The sequence below is a fragment of the Microtus oregoni genome, unplaced genomic scaffold (genome assembly GCF_018167655.1).
Source record: "Microtus oregoni isolate MIOR12 unplaced genomic scaffold, Mior012 000005F_ref0000423, whole genome shotgun sequence".
In the NCBI taxonomy this organism is placed as follows: Eukaryota; Metazoa; Chordata; class Mammalia; order Rodentia; family Cricetidae; genus Microtus; species Microtus oregoni.
This window is the reverse complement of record NW_024543064.1, coordinates 6,523,811-6,546,038: the sequence shown is the minus strand read 5'-3', so window position 1 is coordinate 6,546,038 and position 22,228 is coordinate 6,523,811. Positions and strand designations below refer to the sequence as shown.

Genomic DNA, 22,228 nt, shown 5'->3' with positions numbered 1-22,228 from the left:
TCTCCATGTAGCCCTGGCTATCCCAGAACCTGCTCTGTAGAGTAGACCAGGCTGGCCTTGAACTCATAGAGATCCTCCTGCCTCTGCCTCCTGAGAGCTGAGATTAAGGGTGTGTGCCACCACTGCCTGGCTGAAATCCAGAGTTTTATACACACAAGCAGCTGATCGATTGCCTCTGAGCCACCTCCTCAGTCTTTGGATTTTGTTTTTTGTTCTTTTAATACAAGGCCTTATTGTATTTCCTGGAGTGACCTCAAACCCATGGTTCTCCTTTCCCTTCCCCCCAAGTGCTGAGATTATAGGAGTTTGCCACTCTGGCCAGCAAAGTTGCACTAGAAAAAACTGGGGTGCTTTCCCCTAATAGACAATTAGCCCAGGGCATGAGGAGGCACATCTGGAGAAGGAACACAAGAGACGTCTGTGAGGTTGAAGTTGCAGCTTGCTTTGATTTCCACAACTCATTTCAGAGGACCAAGCAGCGTCTTTTCTCTCCCTGTGTGGCTGGGAGCTGTAGGATGCAAACCCATAGCCCCTCTGCACGTGGATGCCACTGGCAAAGCGTCAACATATATCTTATCAAAGAGAATGGGTTCCTGTAGAAAGCAATTAAGGTCCAGAGGGCAGGAGGATCATATGCTAAGCCAGCCTTGGGGAAACTCAGCAGATCAGCTGGCAGCCAGAACAGAGGCAGAGTGTGCCTGCTCGCCTACCTGATGAAGATGGAAAACAAGGGGACAGAGACACCTCTGCCCAAGCTACACACGAAAGGAGTAAGTGCCAATTTTGGAAACTGCCTGTCCCACCAATCCGGAGACCTTTGTATGTAGATGAGGGACTTGGAATCAGTCTATCAAGGAGAGGTTGGAGGGGAGATTGCCTACACAGAAGGTCGCAAGGGGACTGCCACACCCAAATGCCGTGGCTCAGAGCAAGCACGCTCCGGCAAAGCTTTGGGGAGGCCAGATGGTGCTGCTTCATAATCCTCATCTACCCTGTCCCTTCACCCTCAAGGGCAAAGGCAGGAGAAACGTGGGCCCGGAAACAGAAAGGGAGGCCCCAGCTCTGGCAGCACCTGCTTGGGTGGCCTCCTCCAGCTCCCATCCAGACCTTCCTTTCCATCAAGGAGGAAATGGAGGCCTAGCCTCCCTGCCCCGCCCCCCATCCTAGAAGCTTCAGGAACCAACCATCCCAGAGACCCTAATCTTGGAAATCTCTCCTGCAGCGCCTCCAGCCCACACTGATCCTGACTACGCTAAGTGCAGCCTTTGGCTCAGCCTTCCAATATGGCTACAACATCTCTGTGATCAACACACCTCACAAGGTGGGCACAAGGCGGGTCTCATGGGTAAAAGTCAGCTGCTGTTTCACTTCTGCAAACCTCCATCTTCTCCTAGGACTCCTCTAGACACCCACCTCTGAGGACCAGAGGCAACTAGAGGCATTTTCCCCAGAAATATCATCTTTTTTTAAACATACCAACCCCAGTTCCCCCTCCCTCCTTCCCTCCCACTTCCCCATCTTCCCCCAACCGCATCCTCATCCGCTCCTCCGAGAGGGTAAGGCTTCCCTTGGGAAGTCAATTAAGTCTGTCCCATCACCTCTTTAAGGCAGGAACAAGCCCTGGCCCCGGCCCCACCCCTAGCTGTACCAAGGCTGAGCAAGGTATCTCTCCATAGAGAGTGGGCTCCACCAAATCACCTCATGCATTAGGGTTAGATCCTGGTCCCTGCCAGGGTAGACTGCTGGGAGACTTGAGGTCCAGAGGGAGAGACCAAGGAAGCAGGACTCCCAAGGACCGATGTAGAAAGGATGTCCCTAGAGGGGCAAAGGGGACAAGCGCCTTGGTTGGCATGGTCTATTCACTTAAGTGTGTAAATTCACAGTATTTTTTAAGACTCAGTGTCACAGGAGGCAGGCACAGCAAGGCTCTCCTGTCATCCCAGACGCTGAGGATGAGAAGTAGTATAGCATTGCTTATAGGAAGGAAAGCAAGCAGTTCCCCACAGTATATATACATAGGTGAATCTGTATGCATATGGACTGCATTTATATAGACTATATATTATCATTGATGGAGCATCTTTGATCTTATGAAGGTTTTGATGGTATTTTTTTTTGCAATACTGAGAATCAAACCCAGGGCCTCAGGCACACCAGAAAAGTGCTCCACCACAGAGCAACATCCCCAGCCAGGGGATTTTTTTTTAAATATTTTATTTCACCAGACATAGTGGTGAACACCTCTCATCTCAGCACTGGAAAGGCAGAGGCAGAAGGATGTCTTGTGAGTTCAAGGCTAGCCTGGTCTACACAGAAAGCTCCAGTATAGCCATGACTACGTAGAGAAACCCTGTCTCAAAAGAACAAAGGGGAAAACACGCACATGTATAATCACATTTATTTATTTATATTTATCCAGTCTGTCTGGAGTGTGTCTGAGGATGTGTGGGCATGTACTTGCCACAGCGAGTGTATGAACTCAGAAGACAGCTCACAGGAATACTCTCTCTGCTTCTACCTTGAGGGTCTGGCTCAGGTCATCTGCTTTGGCACTGACATTGAGCCACCTCACCGGTCCCAGTCCTAGGTTTATTGAGATATTTTATATATTAAGCTGGCCCCGAACCATCCTCCTGCCTCAACCTCTCCAGTGTGGTGATTAGAGGCATGAACCACTGCGGTGGCCCTGTCAGAGAAGCAACAGGTAGTAACTGAAGCTCCAGGTGTCAGCCCACCAGGAGGAGAAAATCCCTGATGGGTGAATCTCCAATAGGCAAGGCCCCGAGACCACAGACTCCAGAATGTCTTTGGCTTCTGCTGTGCCTTTACAGGTTGGCTGCTGCCATCTTTCTCTGGTATCTGGCATGGTGTGAATGGGTGTGGGGAGGGTTTATCTCATTGAAATAGCACGTTCTACTGGGCATTTTTACTTGTGGATTATTATGAATGTGATTTCTAGCTAATCTGTGATGTCTAATTAATAATTTAATGTTATTATGAAGATGATTTCTTCCTAATCTGTGCTATCTGATTAATAATAACAATAATGTTAGTTTAAATAGAATTCTGATGATTGAAAATAAATACAACAAAACACCACACAGCTAGGGCCTTAGAGTTTTACTTAAGGAGCTGCATAGATGTTAAGGATTAAGTTAAGTTCAGGTTAATGATTAAGGAAAACAACTAACTGAGTCCCAGGAGCCAGCTTGGCTCAAATTCTTTAAAACTTAATGTTGAAAGACATAGTCACAGTTTTCAGAGTGCATCACAGCCGAAACAAAGCTGAAACCGGCCTCAGGGCAGGTTGAGATGTTTTGATAATCGCTTTGAGACGAAAAACCATGGAAAACCATCGAAAGCTCACAAGGACACAGAACTGAGGGATTTATTAGGCTAGGGGTCAAATCACAAAGCAGCCCAATTATTACTCCTTAATGCACTTTCTGTGCTAAAACTGATCAGTGCCCAAAGACGACGATTAAGTCCTTGTACCCATTTCTGCCCTCAGTCTCCTAGCATAAAAGGCCATCGCGGAGTGAGTATGGACCCTAAAGATTTAAAGTAGAGCTGACTGGTTTTCATGCACAAAAGTTTAGGTTTGCGATTTTTTTAAGATTCCTTATAAAATTACCTTTCAAGATACAAAATCAAGCGATTGATTCTTTCTTCGAAATGGAAATATGCAGCCTGCCAGCAAAAGAACCGGCTGAGAAAAATACCCTGCTTGCTCACACTCTGTTAATCTACAACAAGGGCTCGGGTCCAAGTGAAAGGACGAGCGGATGAACGTGGGTTCTTGGGACAGCTTGGTGTTCACCTGCAATACATAAAGTGTTTAATTGTATAAGAAAAACATGCTGTTTTTTTACTTGTATTCATTGTAATCATTCACTTGAAAAATACAATGAAACTACATTGAAATTTTTACATTGCTTGAAAGATTTTGCTGGGGTCTATAAGCTGTAACAGAAAAAAATAAAGTGAGTTAGAAGGAAGACATCAAGACAGAGGGACATTTCTGGATAGAGATAAGAATGCAGAATGGGGAACACAGAATGGAAGAAGAGTGTGTGAGTGTCTTACCCCTCAGATAAAAATGTCATAGGCCTACTGGGGGATCCTTTTAGAGCCTTGCCCTGCTGGAGGCTGGCTCCCTGGCAGCAGAAAATCTCTTTGTCCAGTATTGTGGCTTATTGGTTTGTTTTTGTGGTGTCCAGAATTAAACCCAGGGCCTGGAAGGATAAGCAAGTGCTCCACCACTGAGCTACACCCCCGGTTTGGGATCCGATTTGTTTTGTTTTTTAAATCTCTCTGTGTGTGCCCCAATAGTGGCTAGAAGCGTCTCTGAAGCAGGTGGTTGTGAGCCACCTGACATGGGTGTCACCTGACGCGGGTGTCACCTGACATGGGCGCTAGGAACCAAACTCCAGTCCTCTGCAAGAGCTGCAAGTGCTCTTAACTGCTACCATCTCTCCAGCCTCCCCTCTCCACACCACATTTTAAGGCAGAATCTTATACATAGCTGAAGCTGACCTTGAAGTTCTGATCCTCCTGCCTCTACCTCCCCCAAGTGCTGAGATTACAAGTGTGCACCACCATAGCTGATCTTACCCAGGGTTGGAGAAGGAACCAGGGCTTTGTGCGCACTGGGTAAGTGCTCCACTCTCTGAGCTGCATGCCCAGCCCTGAACATCTCCTCTAAGTACCACACAGGCTAAGTGCTGTCACTAACATAATTAATGTGCTGGCCAGTTTTATGTCAACTTGATACAAGCTAGAGTTACTTTGGAAGATGGTGTAGAGTATTATTTTAAGGTGTGTTGCTTTTGTTTATGCTGGATTTGTTTAACTCCGTGAAGCTGTGGTTCTTTGCATGTCTAAAACACCTGATGGTCTAATAAAGAGCTGAACAGCCAATAGCAAGGCAGGAGAAAGGATAGGCGGGGCTGGTAGGCAGAGAGAATAAATACAAGGAGAAATCTGGAAGAAAGAATTAGCCAGAGAAGGAGGAGGACTCCGGGGGAGGGGGGCTACCCAGCTACCCAGCTACCCAGCTACCCAGCTACCCAGCTACCCAGCTACCCAGCCACCCAGCCACCCAGCCACCCAGCCACCCAGCCACCCAGCCACCCAGCCACCCAGCCACCCAGCCACCCAGCTACACAGCTACACAGCAAACCATGGAGTAAGAAACAAAATAAAGATATACAGGAATAGAAAAGGAAAAGCCCAGAGGTAAAAGATAGATGGCTAATTTAAGAAAAGATGGCAAAGGCCAGGCGGTGGTGGCGCACGCCTTTAATCCTAGTACTGGGGAGGCAGAGGCAGAGGAGGATCTCTGTGAGTTCAAGGCCAGCCTGATCTACAAGACCTAGCTCCAGGACAGGCTCCAAAGCTACAGAGAAACCCTGTTTCGAAGAAAAAAGAAAAAAAAAGAAAAGAAAAGAAAAGATGTCAAGAAACAAGCTAAGCCAGGCCTTTATAATTATGAATAAGCCTCAGTGTATGGTTTATTTGGGAGTTTTTACCCCCAAAAGAGTAAAAACAACATCAGGAAGAGGGAACATAACTTGAGAAAATACTTCCATTAGATTGGCCTGTGGGTGAACGTGTTCTTGATTAAGGATGGACGTGAGAGAACACAGCCCTGGGCAGGTGGTCCAGGGTGCTAGAAGAAAGGCTGAGCAAGCCGGAGAAGCAAGCCAGTGAGCAGGGTTCCTCCATGGCCTCTGCTTCAGTTCCCTCCCTGACTTCCCTCGGTGATGAGGTGTGACCCAAGAGCTGTAGGATGAAATCAGTCTTTTCTTCCCAAGCTGCTCCAGGTGTTCTGTCGTAGCTATGGAAGCCTGTCTCAAACAGAAGCAGATGCTCTGTGGAACTGGTGAGGAGATGAAGGCTCTGGAGGTCCACTCGCTGCCCAAGGTCACCCAGTTAGTGTGACTCTTTCCCACATTGCCTCCGGCAGAATAAGACTCTGAAAGGGAATTTTTAGCAATTTTTGTTGAGTCCAGCTTCCCATCTCTACCCCTCACACAGAGTTTGATTTTGCTCTCAGACACCAACAGAGCACTACAAGGTTCCACTGTGTCCTGTGGGTACTGGCAGGAGCAGTCCTCTATGAGACAGCCAGGGACAGCTAAGAACACTTGTGTCGCCGTTTCTGTGAGTGGCACAGTAGCTTGAGCAACGGATGGGGTCCTGTCTTTCAGGTCTTCAAGTCGTTTTACAACGACACGCACTTTGAGCGGTATGGAACGTTCATGGACGAGAATTCCCTGCTGCTCCTGTGGTCCTGTACGGTCTCCATGTTCCCTCTGGGAGGCTTGTTGGGGTCCTTGATTGTTGGCCCAATGGTCGATAAGTGGGGCAGGTAAATAGTAGATGTTATTCCCAAACTTGAAGCTCATCACAAGCCACAGGCTCTCCTGAGACTGAGCTCCTGCTGAGTAGCTGAGACACCCCGAAATCAGATCTGCAAGCAAGCTTCGGCACAGCTGCAGACATCAGGGCTCCAGCTAGCCCGGCAGATGCCTAGGAGAAGCCCCAGAGGGCTGCATCCTCTGAGGGGAAGGTTCTGATGGAGCTTAGCTGAGTGCCTCCCTGTAAGCCCTGTGGCAAGAGCGCAAAAAGGCCACCCCAGGAGATTCATTCTGGGTTCAGAGGGCTTCCCGTCCTAACAGCGCTCTTCACGTGGGCTCTGCAGGTGTCCTGAAGTTGGGAGCAGGCTGAGTGAATCACCACGCGGGCCTTGCTAGGTCTCAAATCTCCAATGGAAGTGAAGCCCATATCTGTGCACTTTGCTTGACTGCTCACTGGCCCAGGTTGCAGAGGCGTAACTGAAGATAAGGAGGGCACACAGGTCAAGGTCCCCCCAGGGAGGTGAAGTCTGAGTTGAGGTCACTGGGTGGGGCACAGATGCCTTCTGCTTGGGCAGGCTGTGCTCATTGGAACTTGTCACACACCGAGTTAGGCTGTGTGAGGATGGGAGTGGAGAAGCCATAATGAAAAACAGCTCTAAGAAATAGTGATTTCCTTCCCACGCGTTAGACAGTTGGAAACTCTGTTTATGAAAACTGGACACAGAAGCGTCTCCTTGCAAATATTGGTGGAGAGTGAACTTGTCCTTTCTTGTGCAGTTGAGTGAAGAAAGAATTCAAGGGCTTCTAACCAATCATGCCGCTGGTCAGGCTGGCACGCTATGCACGCTTATTGCCTGGTCAACTCGTATTTAGGTTGTTCTAGAAACCCAAGCTTTCTTCCTCCTCCTCCTCAGTTATGAAACTTTGACTGTAGAGGAAACTTAAAAACCTTTTGTTTTGTTTTGAGATAGTGTCTCACTATGTAGACCAGGCTGGCCTGTCACTCACAGAGATCCACCTGCCTCAGCCTCCCAGGAGCTAAGATCACACCCACGAGAAACCAGGAGGTGGAGTGGGGTCAGCCTGCCTAGTAGGAGCCCATCAGCTCCAGCCTCCCTGAGGCCCGCAGACTTTTGGGGATCAGGAATATAGGACTGCTATGTGCTGTTTATCCTCCTGGGTCTTCAGAGGCTCCAGGGGGAAGCTGCGGGCTATGGCTAGAGAGAAAAGCGGCCAGAGAAATCCAGAGTGCACACCTGTGTGTTGACTACCAGAGGACATTTTCGTTAGGACCCTATCAGCCCTGCTGCACCTACAACAGTCAGGAGCTGGGCCCCCCAAACAGGTCTGAGCTGGGGAGCCATTAGCAGTCCCTGGAGGGGTGTGGCCGGACACAGCTGTAATCTAGCCCTCTGGAGGCAGAGGCCAGAGCACTAGCTACAAAGCAAATCTAAGGCAGGTCGGGGATACAGGAGGCCCTATTTCAAAGAAACTAAAGCAAGCAAGCCACAAAAGGTGGCTTCTGGGGCCTGGCGGGCAGGCACCCAGCTTGGTGCTACTGTACAGGCCTCCCCTCCCCCTTTACAGACCACTGGGTTTCGTGGTAGACGTCATCTAGTCTCATTCCGCTCCCCGTCTGTTATGGGAATCTATCTGGTCAACATCCCTGACCAGCAGCAGAGATGCTAGACATCACCAGTAGGCTTGACTACCCCCAGCCCCCTCAAGCTCGAACCCAGGGCAGCTGCCCTGTTGGAAACACACCGCCCCCTCCTGCTAGTGAGCCCTCTGCTCCTAGAACTTTGACACACACTCCCTTGACTGCTCTTCCATTCTCGGTCAGCTTGAGCTTTCTTCAGTAAACGTGGAGAGAGCATCATGTATTATAAGAGCACTAGTCTGGTCGTGAGGAGTACCCCTCCAACGACCCAGTCATCTGAAGGCCCTGAGGGGCAGGGATCGCTACACACGCACGACCCTGGGGGACACTCCGGGGCCCAGCCCTCCTCAGGCACAGTGTAGGTCCTTTGCAGGGAACAGCCTGGAACACTGGGTTTGATGTGAAAAACCTGTGCTGGTCACCCCTGTCCCCTGCTGTCTTGCAGAAAAGGAACTCTGCTGATCAACAATGTCTTCGCTATCACCCCTGCCATCCTGATGGGGGTCAGCAAAGTGGCCCGGGCTTTTGAGCTGATCATCTTCTCTCGAGTGCTGGTGGGAATCTGTGCAGGTACCAAGAGTGGCCAGCTCAGTCCCTGGGCTGGAGAAGTTTAGCATAGGAGGCGGCACAGGACGGCCAGGAGGACCCTGTAACAAGCTGGGATGCTGGGAGAACCTGGCAGCCAGAGTCTGCCTTGATATGTTAAATAGGCACCTCAGTCATTTCTCCAGGGTTTGAGACCTAACTATCAGAAGAGCTAGTCTGGAAAGAAAGGAAGGAGGGAAGGGTGAGGGAGGGAGGAAGAGACGGAAGGAGGGAGGAGGGAGGGAGAGAGAGAGAGAGAATATATAACAACCCAGTTTTGCAGGTATCTTCTAAGGAGGATGAATGACTTCAAAGGAAAAGACTACAAAATCCAGTGTCTCTGTCTCAGGCAACAGTTAGGATTTCCCCCCTCACCTCCCTCCCCAAGACAGGGTTTCTCTGTGCAACAGTCCTAGCTGTCTTGGAACTCACTCTGTAGACCAGGCTGACCTCAGGCTCACAGAGATCCGCCTGCCTCTGCTTCCCAGAGTGCTGGGATTAAAGGCATGCGCCTCCACCGACCGCTGGCAGTTAGCATTGTTAACTATAGTGCTTTCTCTTATTTCTTAAAGCGGAGAGAGCCAGGGCTGGCAATGTGGTTGAGTGGTAGAGTGCTTACCTTGTATATATACAAAGCCCTGGGTCCAACCCCCAGAACCACACCCACAGGAAATAACAAAAGAAAGGGCTGAGCATAGCTCAGTGGTAGAGGACTTGCCTTGTGTGCATATATACCACAAGCAAGACAAAACAAAAAAAAAAGGCTTTGTAAGTGATGTGTGCATAAGAAATAATAGAAATCAACCAAAATAAGACTTGAGTATTTAAGTTCACATAAAGAGTGACCACACATCATAGACCCCTTCACTCAACAGTAGTCTGGCCCAGAAGCCGGGAAGGTAACAGTATCATTTTTGAATGCTGCCATAAAGAAACCAAAATAGCTACTCTGGGGGTGAAAAGGAAAGTTTACTCCAAACTGCCAAGGCTTTCTTTCAGGGAAAGCAGAGAGAAGCAACTGGGGGGGGGGGGGGGGGGGGATGATGGTGATGGCAGCAGCCACAGCAGTAGGAGTGTAGGTGTAGATGGTGGTGTAGGTAGTAGTGGGTACTGGTGGGGGGTGATGGTGGTGAGTGGAGGTGGGGGTGAGATATTTCTAGGGTTTTAATGGAACAGGTACCTGACCTGGGGTGGAGGGGAGCCTGTGAGCTGGTGTGGAGGGCATTGAAGTATCATAGCAGGTACTTGTGAGTAAGGATTGATGGAACCTAGAGGCCAGCAGAGACCCTGATATGCTGATAGGTATAGGTTAATGGAAGAGCCATAGGTCCTGGTTGCCAGAGAAGAAGAATCACTCCTTTTAGTGGGTAGGGACTATTTTCTCATGCTCCGGAGGGACTGCTGGCTTTTGTCTAAATGCCAGACTTTGGAGAAAGGGGTTTCCTGGCAGACAGCTTTCACGCTCTAGCAGGGCTGAAGGGGGATGGTTGGGAGAGGCGGTGGTAGCAGGTTCAGACTGAACGATCAACATCACCCTCTTCCCATCCCAGTGAGACTCAAGGATTGAGAGATGGGTCGAGTCAACCTTAAGCACGGGGTTCTGAGAGCCTGGGAACGGCTCCTGGTGACCCCAATTCCCGTGTTGTCTGAACCAGGCATCTCCTACAGCGCTCTTCCCATGTACCTGGGAGAACTGGCTCCCAAGAACCTGAGGGGCACCTTAGGAACAATGACTGAGGTATTCGTCATCATTGGAGTCCTCATGGCACAGATCTTCAGTCTGCAGACCATCCTGGGCAATACCACAGGTAACCAGCAGCATGTGGGGTGTGGTGGGGAGCGGTAAATGGTCAGCACGTGTGTGCAGCCCTGGCTCATTTGAGCCCAAACTTACCCACGGTCCAAACAGGTTGGGTTTTGGTGACCTTTAGATCAGCTTGTGGATATAAGACCTTGCCCAGGGCAGTGTTGCTGAGCCCTAGAGATGAAGCAGAAGGCTCAGACGTAAGTGAGGCTAGGCTGGCCAGTCAATGAGCTCCCTGGATCTGCTTGTCACAGCTCCTCCACCCCAACCCCAACCGCCAGCAGGAATGTTGGGGTCATGGTCATACACAGACACAGTTTTTGGGTTTTTTTTTTAAGATTTATTTATTAATTATGTATACAGTATTCTCTCTGCAAGCCAGAAGAGGGCAGCAGACCTCATTACAGATGGTTGTGAGCCACCATGTGGTTGCTGGGAATTGAACTCAGGACCTTTGGAAGAACAAGCAGTGCTCTTAACCACTGAGCCATCTCTCCAGCCCCCCAGACACAGTTTTTTAGGTAGGTGCTGGGGAGGCAGCTGGGGTCTTCATGCAAGTGTTCTTACCCACCAAGCACTCTCCTCTAACAGGTATGCCCTTTGTGGGCAGCCACATTTTGGCAAGGACTAGGTGCCCACTACCCTCGCTTATCACCTGGTTGGGCAAAGTGGAGGCCGAGACAGGAGGGGAAACATCTGTGCCCCTGTGGGACCCCTGCAGCAGATTCAAATCTGAAGCGTTGGTGTTTATCCTGTCCAGGTTGGCCTATCCTCTTGGCTCTCACCGGGGTCCCAGCACTGATACAACTTCTCTCGCTGCCCTTCTTCCCCGAGAGCCCCCGTTACACTCTGATTGAGAAAGGAGACGAAGAGACAGCAAGGCAAGGTACTGGGACACTGGTAATGGGGGCTACTCACCCACAGCCCCCAGTGCACAAAACGGCACGAAATGGGCAGATGCCATCTGGCAAGATCGTGATCGGGGTCAGGGTCACGGTGGACGGGGTTTGAGAGCTGAGAGCGTGTGCTGGGTGGACAGAGCGATTGGGGCGAGGCCTGGGCTCTGGAGAAGGGCCTGGCTGCGGTACAATAATAGCAGAGGGTGGATGTGGCATGCTACCTCTCTGCCCTGTAGCTCTAAGGAGGCTACGAGGCTCCAGCTACGACGTGGAGGCCGAGATGGAAGAAATGCGTGAGGAGGAGCGCAAGGAGCAAGCAGAGGGTCGCCTATCAGTGCTCAACCTCTTCACCTTTCGGCCCTTGCGCTGGCAGCTGATCTCCATCATCATGCTCATGGCGGGTCAGCAGCTGTCCGGGATCAACGCGGTGCGCGGGACCACCTCTCCCAGAGTCTGGGTCCCCTTGGGTCTTTTTAAAAGGAATTCACAGAAGGCTCAAGAGTAATATTTTGCATTTTGACGCCTGTGAAACTCAGTCTGACCCTCAGGAGGGATGAGCTGCCAAGTTGAGGCTGGGTGGAGGGGTTCAGGGAGCACAGTGCATGTTATTACTCTGGGTGTTTCCTGTGCGAGACACAGGACCTAGGCTGCAAGGCAGTTCAGTAGTAAGGCTCTTGCTGCCAAGAGTGACGACCTGAGTTTGGTCCCTGGGACTCACACAGCGGAATGAGAGAAACAACTCCTCTGACCTCCACTCAAATGCCATAGAATGTGTGTAGACTGCTGCCTGCTGCCGCAACCCTGATTCCTGCTGCTACCCTGCTGCCCGCCGCTGCCCTGTTGCCTGCACACGCGCGCACACACACACACACACACACACACACACACACACACACACAGGATGGCAGCAAAGGGAGGGAGAGAGAATAAATGAATACAATAAAGATGGAGAAACTTGGCCAAGCTGCTACCAGAGCACAGTGGCCTGTAAGCCGACAGCGACAAGACTCCAAGGTCGGCTCTTGTCCACCGCCAAGAGCTAACAGCAGAAGATAGAACCAAGCATTATGAGCTGGACCAAGAGAAATATGAATGGTTCATGATAACGAGAAGGTCATCTGCTGGGGGACAGTGCGTGGGCACCTCCAAACTCATGTAGAGGTTTCTCCTGGGTGGATATGTTTTGACTCCATATAAGCACACAGCCACAGTACACAGAACACGATCTTGCGGACTTCTGGGATACAGCAGACCAGGAGCAATTCCAGAGCTTACATGCCTTCTCCTACCCCAAGGTTCACGCCTGCACGGGGTCTTTGATGTCTAGAGGAAAATCACCTAGAAGAACCTGGGTACCTGGTATGCAGAACTTCAGGAGCTCAGGCTGGAGATCCCATGCAACCTGGTGGCCAATAAAACTGATGCAGACGTGGAGACGATTCAAATGAACTTCAGTTTTGCCGAGACGTTCTCCTTGCCCCTGTACTTTGCCTCAGCTGCCGCCGGTACTAGTGTCGTGAAGCTCTTCAATGATGTTACTTGATGAGCCGTGGTTTACAAAGAAAGTCCTGGGGGATTTCGTGGATGAGGTCAAGCAGGAGCTGAAGAATTCCAAGTAGAGCAGAAATAAGAGACAACACCAGACAGTGCAGAGCGGCATGATCAAGAGCACATCTTCGTTTTGTTTTGTTTTTTCGAGGCAGGACTTTCTGTGTAACCCTGGCTGTCCCAGAACTTGCTCTGTGAACCAGGCTGATCTCCAGCTCACAGAGACCCACCTGCTTTTGCCTCCTGAGTGCTGGGATTAAAGGAGTGTGCCGCCATCACCCATCCCTGTCTCCTTGATCAGAAGACATCCACCTATGGCTAAGTTGGGGAGTCTGGGAGTCATTTGCAGTACCCTATGTCTGGAGAACCTTTCCAGGTTACCCCTGCTCAACTTCCTGCAAACCCACCGTTCTGTGGTCCATGATGAGGTGACCACAAACACGCTAGACAGGTGTGACACCCACCGACCTCCCGCAGCAGAATGAGGATCCATGTCCTTCACATCTCCCCAGCCCACCCGCAGCCTGGCAATGTAGACTCAGTGCACATGTTCGTGTCTTCTTAGTAGACATTTAATGTTTGCTGTCATCCAAATTGACCTTAGGGACTCTGCCTTGCGCTCCTGCTGATGCAATGACTGCTAACCCCTACCTTCTGCTCTGTGTTCTGCAGAATCCGTGACACCTCTGACCCTTTTCCTTCTGAGTCTCCCAGCCAACCTTTTCAACAATATTTTTGACAGACAACAGTGAAAATTCCGGGGGTTGTCCGTTTGTTTTGTGTTGTTTGAGGAGCTCTTCTAGATCGGGGTGAGAGCACAGGAGCAGGACTCTGTTGCAGGAAAACACCACAAGTCTGGCTACATTTGGTCACACACACATTTCTATCCCCCACCAAATGAACAACAGCCTCTTTTAAAGCCTCCACCTCAGGCAAGTTAAACCTGCATCTTCTGTGAGTGACAGAAAATGGAAGAGGAAGAGCTACCCGGCTGCCCACCGCTGCCCCGCTGCCTGCCGCTGCCCCACTGCCCGCCGCTGCCCTGTTTCCTGCTGCCCCCTTGCCCACTGCTGCCCCGCAGCCCGCTGCCATCCCACTGCCCCGCTGCCCGCCGCTGCCCTGTTTTCCTGCTGCCCCCTTGCCCACTGCTGCCCCGCAGCCCGCTGCCATCCCACTGCCCCGCTGCCCTGTTTCCTGCTGCCAGTCTGCTTTTCTGATGGTCTTGAACATCATCTGCTTTGTCTTTGTTGTTTTGTTCGTATCGTTTCCTTTTCTACAACGGAGATTAAATTTCATAAACAAAAACAAAAGAAAGATGGATAAACAGATAGATGTAGACAGCTCATCAGCTAAGACCACTGGTTCCATTCCCAGCACCCACGTGGTTACTTACAACCATCTGTATGTCTAGTTCCAGGCAGATCCAACACCCTCTTCTGGATGCCATGGGCACCACAGGCACACAGAGCACAGACACATACATGCAGGCTAAACACCTATGAACATAAGATAAAAATAAGTACATCTTTTTTTTTTTTTTTGATTTTTCGAGACAGGGTTTCTCCGTAGCTTTTTGGTTCCTGTCCTGGAACTAGCTCTTGTAGACCAGGCTGGCCTCAAACTCACAGAGATCTGCCTGCCTCTGCCTCCCGAGTGCTGGGATTAAAGGTGTGCGCCACCACCGCCCGGCTATAAGTACATCTTTTAAAAAGAGAGAAGAGAGAGAGGAAACAAAATCAGACCTTATTTACAAAACTGGGGTCTGCACTAAGGAAGGTCAGCCACATGCGTGGTCCTGGGAGCTGGGACAGGACATCCAGGGTGAAGAGGCAGCTCAGACACTCGGCCTCTCCCTACCCTTTACATTTTTCTTGCTATATACCTTTTCTCTTTGCTTCTTAGTCCCCAAAGAAAATCTCCTGCCTGCAGTTCTTTTTGTTTTTGTTTTTGGTTTGGTTTGGTTTTTAGCCCTCTCCATAAGAGACTGGCAGAGAAGTGCCTGGCCTCTGGTCCCAGTAAAGGTCATAGATTGGTCCATCCTGGGTCAGGAGGTCCTGGTGGGCTCATTTGCTGTGGAACTATGATATCATGTTCTGTGGATGCTGTTTTCGCTCTCTCTGTGGATGGGCAAATACCTGGAGAATGGCAAATGTCTATTCTGGACCTGTTGGAGAAAGGACAGGTGACCCTGCTGGTGTCTAAGAGAAGTAACAGGAAGAGGTGACACCTGGTCTTCAAGAGTTGAATTGTTTAGCAAATGATTTTGGGAGTCACCCAGTGGGGACCCTCCCAGGACTGGGCTAGGGTTGGCCCCAAACAAGGGAGAACCTGAGTTTGCAGGGTGTAAAGTCACGTGGGGAAAGATGCCTGATTTCACTGGTACCTTCTGCCTCCATTCTAAACCAGACTCCCCACCTAGTCTTCCCTACCCAAGCTCCCCAAACTGTTCACCATTCAAAGCAAGAGCAGTAGCCCAGTGACAAGTCTCAGGCCTCTGATCGCAGCCCTGTCTGTGTTTTAGATCAACTACTACGCAGACACCATCTACACATCGGTTGGCGTGGATCCCACCCAGTCCCAGTATGTGACAGTGGGCTCTGGTGTGATCAACTTAGTGATGACTATCGTCTCGGTGAGTTACTGGAGAGAAGCCTCTCTCTCATTGCAGGGTCTCCAAACAGCTCCCTAGCTGGAATACAGAACCTCAGGCCAGTTAGCATGCAGGTGACCCTAGTCCTGGAGGCACTATTTGAGTACCTGTGGTCAAGGGTTGGGGTATAGCTCAGTTGGTAGAGTGCTTGCCTAGCATGTGCAAGTTCCTGGGTTCAATCCCCAGCACCACTGTCAAACTGCACACGATGGCTCAGACTTAACAGCTCAACACTTGGGAGGTGAAGGCAGGAGGATCAGAAGTTCAAAGTCATCCTTAATGATATCATGAGTTCAGTCCCAGCCTGGGCAACATGAGACTCAGAAGCTAACAAATGCTCCAAAGCCAGCTATGATGGCAATTCTTGGCCCTTGACTACCTTTGGAATTAACTAAAACCCAAGCAAATCAGCACGTGTGAAGGATTTTTTTCTTAATTAAATCATTTGAAATCATTTGAAGGGAAAACCTTTTTTGTTTTGTTTTTCGGTTTTGCTGTTATTGTTTTGTTTGTTTGTTTTTGGGTTTTTGTTTTTGATTTTGGAGTTTTTTGTTTGTTTGGTTTGGGGGGTTTTTTGTGGGTTTTGGTTTTTCAAGACAGGGTTTCCTACTAGCAATGGAGCCAGTTCTGGAACTTGCTCTGTAGATCAGGCTAGCCTTTAACTCACAGAGATCATCTCTGCCTCCGGAGTGCTGAGATTAATGGCATACGCCACCACTGCCAGGCTGGAAAACCCACCTTTAATTCCGATCTTTTGAGTCAGGAAGGTCTGCCTCTAATCTGGGCCACATCTCTGCTGGCAGCCTATGTAAGGGGCACTGAAGAAGGAAACTTGCTCGCTCTGCCTGCTCGCTCTCACTCTTGCTGCCAAGTCCATTCCTTTCCTGGCATTAGAGCCGACTTCTTCGGGACCCCAGCATAGGCTGAAGACCAGCTGAGGCATCCAGCCTTGTGTACTGAACAACTGCTGGATTCTTGGACCTTCTGTTGGTAGACAGTCGTTGTTGGACAAGCTGGACCACAGCCTGTGAGATTATTCTAATAAATCCATATTCTAGAGAGCCCTGTTCTTCCAGAAAACCCTGACTAATATAGACTTTGGTACCAGAAGTAGGGTATTGATATGACAGACCTAAGGACTTTGGGACTTTGGGCTCGGAAGGCCGCTGAGTGTTCAAAGCTTGGTGAGCTGTGTGGGAGCTCGGGCGATAAGAACATTGAGAGCAGAGCAGATGACGGAGGCCTGGCTCGTGCATTTCCAGAGGGAAGCTTGAGAGTCGCTTACTGACTCAGAGTTGCTGGCTATTTTGGGTTGAGAATCTGCAGTTCTGGTCAGCTGAACCAATCAGCTGTGGTTAAGGAAAGACCAGCATCAACGTGGTGAAGGTCTTCTGGGAAGTGCTTCCTCAATGTCAGCACACAGAGGCTGTGTTCCACAGGTGGCCAAGGTTGTACCTCCTGCTGGCAGCTGAAGTTGTTAAGAGTCACGCAGTGGTACTGGTTTTGAAGGCACGAGGGGGTCATGGGAAGCAGCTGAGGCTTGGCACTGGGAGAGTTCAGGAGAAGCCAATGGCAATAGTGCTGCCTCAGTAGCAGCTGGAGGCCCAGAACTGAAGCGGTCATGCAGAGAAGTCGAGGCTTGGCACCATGAGGAGAGCCCGGGAGAGGCTGCTGGTGATGGCACAGCCCAGTGGCAGCAGAGATCCCAGCGTTTTGGAGGCACCAGTACCGTCGTGTGATTGCCAAGGACAGGATAGCTGTGGAGTGAGGCCTGCCCAAGCTTAGAAGACAGGCTGTGTGTTCTGCAGAGGCTGAGACAGAGAAGCGACCAAGTCCTATGGAGGAGCCGGAAGGTTATGAGTAAATCTCAGCTATTAGACACTGGGTTATTTACAGTGCTGGAGTTGGGGGTGCTTTGTTTAGATGGAGACAGCGACCTGCTTCTTTCTTTTTGAAGGAATAAAGTACTTCATTTATTTCTTTATTTTACTCTACCCCGTAGTTGAGAGACTTTAAACTTTAAAAAAAAAAAAAAAAAAAGACATTTTGGAGTTTTACAGAGACTTTGAGTTCTAAAAGAGACTGGATATGTGTTTGTTTTTGTTTTTTTTGAGGCAGGGTTTCTCTATGTAGTCCAGCTGTCCTGCAATTCACGCTACAGACCAGGCCAGCCTTGAACTCACAGAGATTCACCTGCCTCTGCGTCCTGACTGCTGGGATTAAAGACGCCTCACACCACACCTGGCTGAGACTGGATATTTTGGTCTCGAGATGACTCAGCATTTACGCTGCGCTAGCACAGGGACGCTCACAGCCCACTGTAGCTCTAGTTCCAGGAACTCCAGCTCCCTCTTCTGTCCTCTGCGGGTACTGCATGCACATAGAGTACATTGAAAGTCAAGCAGGCTCACACATCCACATAAAAACACAATGTGGTTATAAGGACAGCGTAGATATCCAGGGGTCTGCAAATGACAAAGACAGTGTTGTGGAATCCCAAGGTGTAGCTTACACCAAATAGTTCACCTGATGTAGCAGGGGTGAATAAGAAGAACCTAAGGAGGGCCATGCAGGAGAGGGTGGAGGTTCGGGGTTGGGGTCAATCCTTAGTACTAAGAGCCTCCTCCTCATCCACTCCCCTGCAGGCAGTCGCTGTAGAGCGTCTGGGGCGGCGGATTCTCCTGCTGTCTGGCTATGGCATCTGTGGCTTGGCCTGCGTGGTGCTGACCGTGGCTCTCCTCCTCCAGGTCTGTTCTCAGGTCCTGCCCTGTGGGCTGGGGTGTCACCATAGGGTTTCAAGGTCCCAACTGCAGGGGCGAATCTCAGTGCTTTCCAGCTGCCTCCTTTCATGGACAACTGCTTCATAAAACCCATTCCCAATGTGAAGTTCATGAGGGATTTTGCTCTACGGGGCCCGCAAATACAGGTGTGTAACTCAGTATGATGCTAGAACCGCAGACAGTTGGGAGCCACCTGATAGATGCTGGGAACTGAACGAGAGTCTTCTAGAAGAACAACAACAGTTCTTAACCACTGAGCCATCTCTGTAGTCCCTGGACTCTGATTTATAAATGCGGTCTTGAGGTAATCCTCTGCAATGGGGACAGCTGAGCCCAGATCCCCTCTTGGAATCCTGCCAGATGTCAAGAGCGCCAAATCCCAGTGTTCAAAATATCTTGAAGACTAGAGCTGGAAAAACCTGGAAAGGAAACAGTTATAACAGGGGCTATAAAATACTTAGGGATGCCAGGCAGTGGTGGCGCAGGCCTTAATCCCAGCACTTAGGCAACAAAGGCAAGTGGATCTCTGTGAGTTCAAGGCCAGCCTGGTCTACAAAACAAGTTCCAGGACAGCCAGGGCTACACAGAGAAATTCTGTCTCAAAAAACATAAAAAGAATATAAATAATAAATAAACAAATACTTGGGGACTATGTTGCCCTGGCTGGCCAGGAACTCATATAAACCAGAAGGAAGTAATAAAAGGGAAAAGATTATGTCCCTCTGTCAGAAGCCCTGGCAACTGTCCATCTTCTGACCCTCCATGGTATCCTACCCCGGCATCAGTGGCTCCCTCAGCATCCATCCTACCCTGCCATCAGTGGCTCCCTCAGCATCCATCCTACCCCGCCATCAGTGGCTCCCTCAGCATCCATCCTACCCCACCATCAGTGGCTCCCTCAGCATCCATCCTACCCCGCCATCAGTGGTCCCTTCAGCATCCATCCTAATTCTCACTAGCTAGCCACTTAGCTTGGAGCCTGCCATATAGTTCAGTTTAAGCCTGTTAACCTGGTTTTGTCTTGGTCATAGAGAGCAGGGAACAGAGAGCAGGTCTGGGACTCCCTTGTCTTTGGGACCCCTAGAAGGATTCTCCCCAGACAATGTCAAATAAGTTGAAATCCCCACTCAGTCACCTCAAGACTGTGACCACTGTTGCTATGTCCCTGCAGGACTGAGGTTCTCCTGGTCTGTGTTCAGGGATCTATGGGCTCCGAGTCCATATTGGTGGCATAGAAACAGTGTTAACCACACTCATAGAGGGCAACATGAAGATTTGTGGGATAGAAATAAAGTTATCCACACTCAGGGTGACAAGAAGATTTGTGGGACACAAACAGTGCTAACCACACTCAAAGAGGGCGACATGAAGATAAAACATAAAGCCGCCTGACTCAAACATGACAGAAAGGCAGCTCTCCCCTCAACCCCACCGCTATCAGGTAAGGCTGTGGAAACCTTGATGAACTGGAACGTTCTGGGTTCCATCCTATCTTTGTGGCCTCTGTGGGGCTCAGAATTCGTGCAGCAGGAGGGTAGGAGTCACAGGTGAACTCAGCTTCCTGTGAGGCTCTTGGCTTGAGGCCCACAGCGCTGCTTCTCTTACAGAGCACGGTCCCTGAGCTGTCTTACCTTGGCATCGTTTGTGTCTTTGCCTACATCGTGGGACATTCCATAGGGCCCAGTGAGTTCTTGCCCACCTCGATGGGGGACATTCTATAGGATGCTCTTGCACACCTTGATGGGGGGCATTCCATAGGGCCCAGTGAGATCTTGCACACCTCGATGGGGAGCCAATATGGAGCAAGGGCTGGAGAGGGTTTGCACTGTGAAGTTTCCATCTGCTGGGTTGCTACAAACCTTCACTAGCATCCAATTGAAGAAATAGCGCCAGCTATCACTCCCTACTCTCCAACCCTCTGCCGTAATTTGAGGATAAAATGGGGTTTCTTTTCAGCCCCCAGTCCCAGCAAGGGTGATCCACACAGGGAGGTAAGGTGCTCCGAGGGTCTGAGGTTCAAAGTGAGGTCCTAGGAGCATTCAGGGCCATCTGAACCTTCCTTCCACCCAGGTCCTGTCCCCTCGGTGGTGAGGACAGAGATCGTCCTGCAGTCCTCTCGGACGGCTGCGTTCACGGTAGATGGGGCCGTGCACTGGTTCACCAACTTCATCGTCGGCTTGGCGTTCCCATCCATCCAGGTGAGTGGCCCTTCGTGCCGTCCTTGGCCACCCTGCCTTACCTCAAGACGATGAGTAGTTCCTCCTTTCTGAAAAGTACCTCCTGGGGCTGGGAATGAAGTTCAGTTTCTGCTGAGTTTGCCAAAAGGCTTTGGGTTGGATCCCAGCACAACATATCCTGCTTACGGTGGTACAGGGCTGTAAAACCAACCCTTGGAAGGTGGATACGGGAGCATCAGATGTTCAGAGCCGTCCTTAACTACATAGAGAGTTTGAGGCCCACCTGGGATATGTGAACTCTCAAAGCAGCGACAATCCCCCCAGCATCTACCAACTCAAAGCTACCACAAGGAGCTCTCAAGTGCTCGGTGTGAGATTCGCTTCAGCCCGGTTCTTTTTATTTGCTTGTTTTCCTGGGCTGGCGATTCAACCCAGAACCTACCATGCCTCCCCACTGCATGGTATCCTCAGTCTGGAACTCTTAGTCCCCCTGCCTCAGCACCCATAGTACTATAATTAGAAGCGCACACCACAGCACCCAATTCAAAATCCTTTAGTATGCCATGCCCCTCTTACAGAGGGGATTGCCCCTCAGAGTTGGAAATGGTTCTTTGTTAAAGATCAAAAATGGCAGTTCCAGAAGAGGAGCAAACCCCTGCTGCTTCCCTCCCCTGGGTCAACCAGACCTTGGCTTCCAGTGCAGGAAGGACCCAGAGCCTGTGAAGTCCATGGGAGCCCAACACTAAAGGTCCCTTTTGGAGGTTAGGGATGGGCCCAGTTTGCCCGCTGTTTTCCCCTCTAGGAGTGGAATAAAAGTGACCGTGAAGAAAATCCCTGTGACTCGCAGAGGCACCAAGTGTGTTGTCTGAAGGGTCTCCCCCCTCGTCCCCTCTCTGTTCTAGGTGGCCATCGGGGCCTACAGTTTTCTCATCTTCGCTGCCCTCTGCCTCCTCACCGCTGTTTACATCTACACGGTAATTCCTGAGACCAAGGGCAAGACATTTGTGGAGATCAACTGTGCCTTCGCCAAGAGAAACGGAGTGGAGCTTCCAGAAGAGAAAGGAGGAGCGACGGCCGAGCCTCACACACCCTCTCTGCCCGACAAGCAGACGTCCTTTTGATGGCTCTGCAGGCCCACACGTACTCAGCTTCTCTCTTGGAGAAGGACACTTGGGGACAGGCCTTCTGAGGCTTTGGTGTTCCCTTGGCAACTGGAAGACTTTGGAAGACACAGCACTGATTTACTCGACAAGCGGTTAGTTTCCAAGACCAGCCATGAGAGGGCGGTGTAGACAGGTCGGAGCTGATTCTCTGATTCTACAATGAGGTAGGGATGCTAAGGCTTCACAACAAATTCTGGGTCTTAGCTTCATATTACTGTAACAAAATAACTGGGCCAATTAGCTGATTTGGAAAAAAAAATGATTTGGGCTCTTGTTTCTCAAGACTGGGCAGACCCCACAGCTTTAGGCCTCTGGCAAACACAACACATCACGGTGGAAGGGTGTAGCAGAACAGACTGCTTACGTCATCATGATCCAGGAAGTGGAGAGCCACAGAGTCCCCTTCCAGAACACAACACAATATTCTGAGATCCCCTACTAGCTCCGCCTCTCAGGAGTTCTGCTACCCACCCCCCAACAGCCAGCGCGTGGGCTGAAGACCAAGCTTTCAACACATAAACCTTTGGGGACATTCATCCAAACCATAGTCTTCAGTGTGCTATGGAGGGGTGGGAGATGGCTCAGTCAGCGACGCGCATG

General features: G+C 50.3%; 1 protein-coding gene across 2 annotated transcripts; it reads left to right on the top strand.

Annotated features, from left to right (window-relative positions):
• The first annotated feature begins 719 nt into the window (after window positions 1-719).
• Window positions 720-21,586, top strand: LOC121448596 (solute carrier family 2, facilitated glucose transporter member 7). 2 transcript variants are annotated; one of them, XM_041652725.1, is made up of 12 exons: window positions 720-770; window positions 1,223-1,321; window positions 6,213-6,373; window positions 8,468-8,592; window positions 10,263-10,415; window positions 11,172-11,297; window positions 11,547-11,737; window positions 15,380-15,490; window positions 18,154-18,255; window positions 19,896-19,971; window positions 20,359-20,486; window positions 21,368-21,586. In XM_041652725.1, exons 1-12 carry the CDS (start codon window positions 720-722, stop codon window positions 21,584-21,586), a joined length of 1,542 nt encoding a protein of 513 aa, XP_041508659.1. The 2 variants fall into 2 exon arrangements, with proteins under 2 accessions (XP_041508659.1, XP_041508658.1); XM_041652724.1 differs by having other exon boundaries at window positions 1,223-1,332; window positions 6,188-6,373.
• The last annotated feature ends 642 nt before the right edge of the window (window positions 21,587-22,228 follow it).

Coding starts and splice junctions, on each gene's coding strand:
- LOC121448596 (XM_041652724.1), top strand. CDS start 720: ATGGAAAACAAGGGGACAGAGACACCTCTGCCCAAGCTACACACGAAA. Junction 10,416..11,171: donor CATCCTGGGCAATACCACAG/GTAACCAGCAGC, acceptor TATCCTGTCCAG/GTTGGCCTATCCTCTTGGCT. Junction 11,298..11,546: donor CGAAGAGACAGCAAGGCAAG/GTACTGGGACAC, acceptor TCTGCCCTGTAG/CTCTAAGGAGGCTACGAGGC.